We start from the raw sequence: 5,597 nt of genomic DNA, 5'->3' as shown, positions 1-5,597 counted from the left end.
CAGAAGGTCAGTTGTTCAAATTCACTAGCTGCTCCATGGGAGGATGAAGCAATCTACTCCTGTAAAGATTTACAACCTTGGAAACCCAATGGGGGTCACTATGAGTTGGAACTCACCCAATGGCAGGCAGTGAAGTTTTTTTTTTTTTTTTTTTTGGAGTAGTGCAGTGCAGAAAAATTAGACTGCTAACTGAAGGTTGGCTGTTTGAACTCATCAGCTTCTCCCAGGAGAAAGATGAGGCAGGCTGCTTCTGTAAAGGTTTACCTTATCAACCCTCTGGGAAGTTCTAGTCTATCTTGTAGTGTCATTATGAATTGTAATCACCTCTACGACAGTGGGTTTGTTTTTTGGTTTTCAGTCCCTATAAGCTCTGGTGGTGTAGCACCTAAGGCATGTGACTGCTAACCAGAAAGCTGGTGGTTCAAACTCCTCGGAAGGAAGATTGGGTAATGTACTTTTGTAGTGGTTCTGCCTCAGAAACCCAAGGTGGTGTCCCCATGAGTTGGATCTGACTCGACGGCAGTGAGTTTGATTTTTTGGTTTTGGAGAGGTGCCTTGGAAGACAGGTCTGGTGATCTGCTTCTGAGAGATCATAGCCTTGAAAACCCTATGAAACAGTTCTACTCTATACTTGAGGTCACTGTGAGTTAGATCAACTCTACGGCAACTAACAACAAGTCCCTATATCTAGAGTCCCTGTGTGATGCAAACGGGTAACACGCTTGGTTGCTAACTGAATGGTTAGCATCTACCCAGAGGTACCTTGGAAGAAAGGCCTTGTGATCTACTTTTGAAAAATCTGCCATTGAAAGACCCTATGGAGCACAGCTCTCCTCTGCCACGCATGGGGTCGCCATGGGTCAGAATCCAGTTGACAGCAATAGACACTGGTATTGGCAGTCTCTATATCTGGTTGTCTTGTCTGAGGTGCTTAAGGAAGGTTACACTGAAGGTGGGAAACACTGCAGTCAGAGTCAATCCTGCCTTTGTGTTAAAAAAACAGATGGAGATGTTGTATGAAGGCTTTGTGTGGGTTCCACACAAGGGATTTCAGTCTCCACACATTCCTCCTATTACGGTCCTTGTGTTCAGCACATAAACTGTGAAATTTTACATGCCTTGTGGCTCTGACTGCAGAGCAAATGTGGGCCTTTGCCTGGATGACTAAGGTGTTCCTGGATTATTTCTGCAAACATACCACAATGTATGTCAGGGTGTCTTCTGAAAGGAAGTGGCTTCCCCAACTCTTGCTTGTAGGACCCCAAGGAGAATTCTCTGCCTGAGCTTCTAAAATGTAAGTGGGGTTGGAAGGATGTGAAGGATGTGGGCAAATTGTTTTGAAATGTTCTGAGTCTCAATATGATTTAAAATCCAACTGGTGAGATCTCTTATTCTAGCTGTTACTTCCGTCTCAGCTTGACCTCTGCCTCAGTTTACAGTCATGCCTTTTTGACCATGACAGCTGGTCCTTTGGACATTTGCCAAGGCATCTGTTTCCAGCCTTGGTCTATCTGATCCAATGAGGAGCATCTAGTTTTTTCTCCTGGCTGAGTTTCTGCCTCTTTCCTTCGACCTCACCCTGGTCAAGTCTTGAATGGATCAAATGGTTCCTGGAACCAGCAGTTTTGAGATCCATTTGGATCCTCAGCTGTTGGCTTCTCTTCAAATCTGCATATTAGCTGACAACTTCAGAAAATGCTTTTTGAAATCAGTCCCTTACCCTGAGACTGGGCCTGGCAAAAGTCCCCCTAGCTCCACCACTGGCACATGACAATTGCTTGCTCTCTCCTTTCCACACGCAGGCAGGGTCCTTTGGTTCGACATTGTTTTATGTATTTGTGACACTCTGGTTAGCCCCTTAGAAAGTTTGTCCTAATCCTACCTTATATAATGAATTATTTGAATTCTGATCACCCACTCCCTCAATTTTAAATGTCAAATTGAGGAAGCGAATAAAGAGAGACTCTCAGAGTTTGGGAGGGAAAGACTGCAACATCACCAGTGTCCTTGAAAAATACCATAAATAAGTCATTTTAATTATATTCTCCTTTTACCAATGACAACTGTCTGTAGTTTTATCTTCAATAATATTCTCACATGACAACAGATAAGATTCCACAGCCTTGTTGTTTTGGGAAGATTAGGTTTCGTTTCATGTTTAATTGACAAGTTATACTTACCATGGCCATTGCTAGGGAGATAGGAAAGCCGCCCAGTTTTGAAGAGATGATAGACGGTTTGGGAATAGAACAAAGGCTCTTTGATGGCAAATGTTCTTGTCCTTTTGGCTGAGGTTTCCCTGTTCCACCTTCAGTTTCATTAGCAGACATATGGTTGCCTTCATGATTCTGTGCAAAACGCTGCCTCTCAAAAACAAAGCAAACAGAGCTAGTGATGACCTTTTTCCTTTTTCTCTTTCTCTGAAGTACCAGTGTTCAGAAAACATTGTCTCACATTTAAAGATGTCTGAAATTTGTGATAAATAGCAATAAAAGAAAGAGGAAATCCCTGTGTCTGTGTCAAAGGGGGCCTCTCATAAATTTCATGTGACTTGGAGGTTAAATGTAACTATTGAAACATAATTAATGCTATCAAGACCTTAACTTGAAATTATGTTTAGAGAAGAATGTAAATGTCAATGTGTCTTGTTTGGAGAAGACACAGTTTATAAACGCAGAATGAATTTTTCCAGGCTGCATGAGGTTTTCTCATTATGTTGTTAGCTGGGTGATGAACCAGCTCTGGTTATCTCCTTTTAATTCTTTCAGCTTCCCGTTTCCTAATAAGTGAGTATAATAATATTCTTCCTTTAAAAAAAAATCCCCATCTTTAAAAAAATGTATTTTTACTTTTCTTCATCAATGCTTATGGTATTTAAATATAATTTAGAAACAACTCTCCTTTCAATTTACTTAACCCCTATCCTAATGTCATGAAACAAATCAGCCCTATCTGTAGCTGAAACAAGAAGAAAATTGCCTTCTTAGTTTTTCCAGATTGCTGGAGGTGAAGATGCTTTCTTATCTCTGAAACACAGCATCCAAATCACAGACCACTGACAGGATAAGATGCATTTTGTAAATCAGATGGGAAATCTTTACATTTGTGGCAATAGGTTCTCCCCACATTGTGTAAGGCATAACTTGGCTTTTTTTTTTTTTTCTTTTCAATGATGATTTTATCTTTTGAATATTCTATCCCCTTACATGACAGCTACCTCCTTTCAATACTCCCAAGACTAAAATAGAAGTATTATCTCCCTGATTCTAATTTAGACTATGGCTAAGAGAGTTTGAGCACAAATAAGACTTTTGATCACAGGTTACTTGGAACAAGATACTTTAGTGTTATAATATTAATAATTTGAGTATTTTATCATATCATATACTAGTGCCAGGAAAATCACTCTTAATACTTTGTGTTGTGTTTGTTCAGTGGTTGAACTAAATAGCTCAAATACAAAGTCCATTACCTTCTAAGCTTTTCAGGGTATAGTCAAATATATTTCATCTTATATTGTACAACATATTTTAAACGATATTATTTTTAAAAAATTGAGATTCAGTAATCTTCCCTTTATTCTTTGAAAATGTTGCAGGAAAACATTTTTATCTCTTTTCCCCCAGAAGCTGAATAAGGATGGTAACTATTTTCAAAACTACCTCTCACCAGGGACCCTGGAGCACTTGGATGTCAGAAGCTAGAGTTATTGCACAAGGTAGGAACTCTAGATTCTAATATCACTTTTTTTTCTAAATAATAACCATATAGTGCTCTCAGTGATGACAATTAGCCCTTAAAGATAGGAAGAGGATTTTATAAAAAAGAAAGCACAAGAAAAGATCTTCAACAGGCTTTCTAGTTTCATGTTTTCACACGTGTGCCCGAGTGACATTATGTGCATAGAACAAAGGCAGATTATGCAGTTAATGTTGATTGTTTGAAGAAGCAACTAGAGGAAAACACAATGACTTTGAGAAAAGTAATTACCTGAGGAGTTGTATTACTGGCTCCCAACCTATAAGTGGAAGAGAAAACATCAAGTAAATTACTCACTTTATTCAAACCTTACACTCTCAAACTCCTCCAAACTCTATCCTTCCTAGGGAAGTCTCTTTCCACAAAGTAGTTATACCTTGAAGTATTTAAAATGTAAATTTATAACCTAGGCTTCTCATGTAGGAAGCATAAACGTTGATTACTTAAACACCTGAAATACCTCTGGTTCTAGAGAAATGAAAAAATAAGAACATCTTACCTGTGACAACTGAAGATTTCCTTCCATTTGTAAAGAAATGACATTTTCCTGGTTATCTCTTCCAAATCCAACTCTTGGGAGCTTTGTTCCTGGCCTGAGACCTCCATATCTGTTCGGATAATGTGAGGAATTGAAAGAAGGAAATTATTAGGATGGAGGAGAGAATTCTGACTGTGGAGAAGAGAAATGGCTGGCACAGTTGGCCGGATGAAGCGTGACACCCCTACTTTTGATCAGCAAAGAGATCGTGCCACACAATTGGCACTCTGAGCTCATGTAAACTCTGCTATCAGATCATGATTAAACTTTCATTAGATGTGGAATACTTTGTGCTTTTCTGTTCACTGTAAAAACAACATGGATGTTTAACTCAACACATTTATAAACAAAAAGATTGCAATTATTTATCTCTATCAAAACTGGGATAATTTAGTTGATGAGAGATGCTATGCTGATGGAATGTGATAGTTCCTTATTCTGTTGTGTCTCCTTTGACATGTTTGTGGAACAAAAATATGTAGACCAAAGGATAAAAATGTACCCTTCTGATATCTAAAAACTGTACCAATCACTGCTGGGTAATATGCAGGTCAAGGAAGAAATTGGCTAACAGATGTCTTATGTAGAATTTAGAAATCTTGCACACAGTTGGAAGGAGAACTGGTCTGTTTTGTTTTAGGGAGAGGGAAATCTAAAGTTATGTCTTTTCCTATTGGCTAAATGAAGTGTAGCTGCAGGAACTGACATAATAAAGAATATTGTTGCTGTTAATAAAAAATAAATACTAGTTACTGGTAAAAGCCTTCTTGTCCCTTTGGGTGTAGTTGAATACCAAAATTGGACCTTCACAGTAGGAAGCCATCTTCTCCAGGAATATTTCTGACCATGAGTTATGTAATTCTAGGAATGCTAGGAGGGCAAGGGAAGAAATCTATTTGGATTTAGTATGACTAGAAATTGTCAGGGCTGAAGAGATTAGTTATTTATAATACAGCAGAGATCTTAAAGCACATCAAGTCACTAAGTAAGCCAGACGTGAATTTAGGTGTTCACAATTTTGCTTGGGAATATTCTACCTCTGTCCAGTTTCATAAATTAATTTCTGGTGGTTCTTTAATCATTTTATATTCACAGAACCCATTAGCTTCCAGCAGATCAACTAATTTTTGATATACAGTTAAGAGACATAAATAAATCCTTTCTTATTTCCCTTCTTTAATCATACATCTTCAAAAAAAAAAAGAAAAAAACACCAAAAGCCTTTACTAGTTTCCTCTTTGTAGTTCTAATGGTGACATCCATATTTAATATTTATTGGGCACCCCAGCACAGGAAAGAA

At 38.2% G+C, this 5,597-nt stretch overlaps 1 protein-coding gene across 1 annotated transcript in view; it reads right to left on the bottom strand.

Moving 5' to 3' along the window:
• The window catches only part of MINDY4B (MINDY family member 4B), a 56,013-nt gene extending 51,648 nt beyond the window's left edge, over positions 1–4,365 (bottom strand). The window contains exons 1-3 of the mRNA XM_042780856.1: positions 4,259–4,365; positions 3,991–4,018; positions 2,181–2,348 (exon numbers count right to left, since the gene is read on the bottom strand). Coding sequence (XP_042636790.1) covers positions 2,181–2,348; positions 3,991–4,018; positions 4,259–4,365 — 303 coding nt within the window. The remainder of the gene's footprint in view (positions 1–2,180; positions 2,349–3,990; positions 4,019–4,258) is intronic.
• Between the last annotated feature and the right edge of the window lie 1,232 nt (positions 4,366–5,597).

This window comes from Orycteropus afer, unplaced genomic scaffold (assembly GCF_000298275.1).
Source record: "Orycteropus afer afer isolate SDZICR_OR568_19922 unplaced genomic scaffold, OryAfe1.0 scaffold00066, whole genome shotgun sequence".
Classification (NCBI taxonomy): Eukaryota; Metazoa; Chordata; class Mammalia; order Tubulidentata; family Orycteropodidae; genus Orycteropus; species Orycteropus afer.
This window is presented reverse-complemented; position numbering and strand designations above follow the sequence as displayed.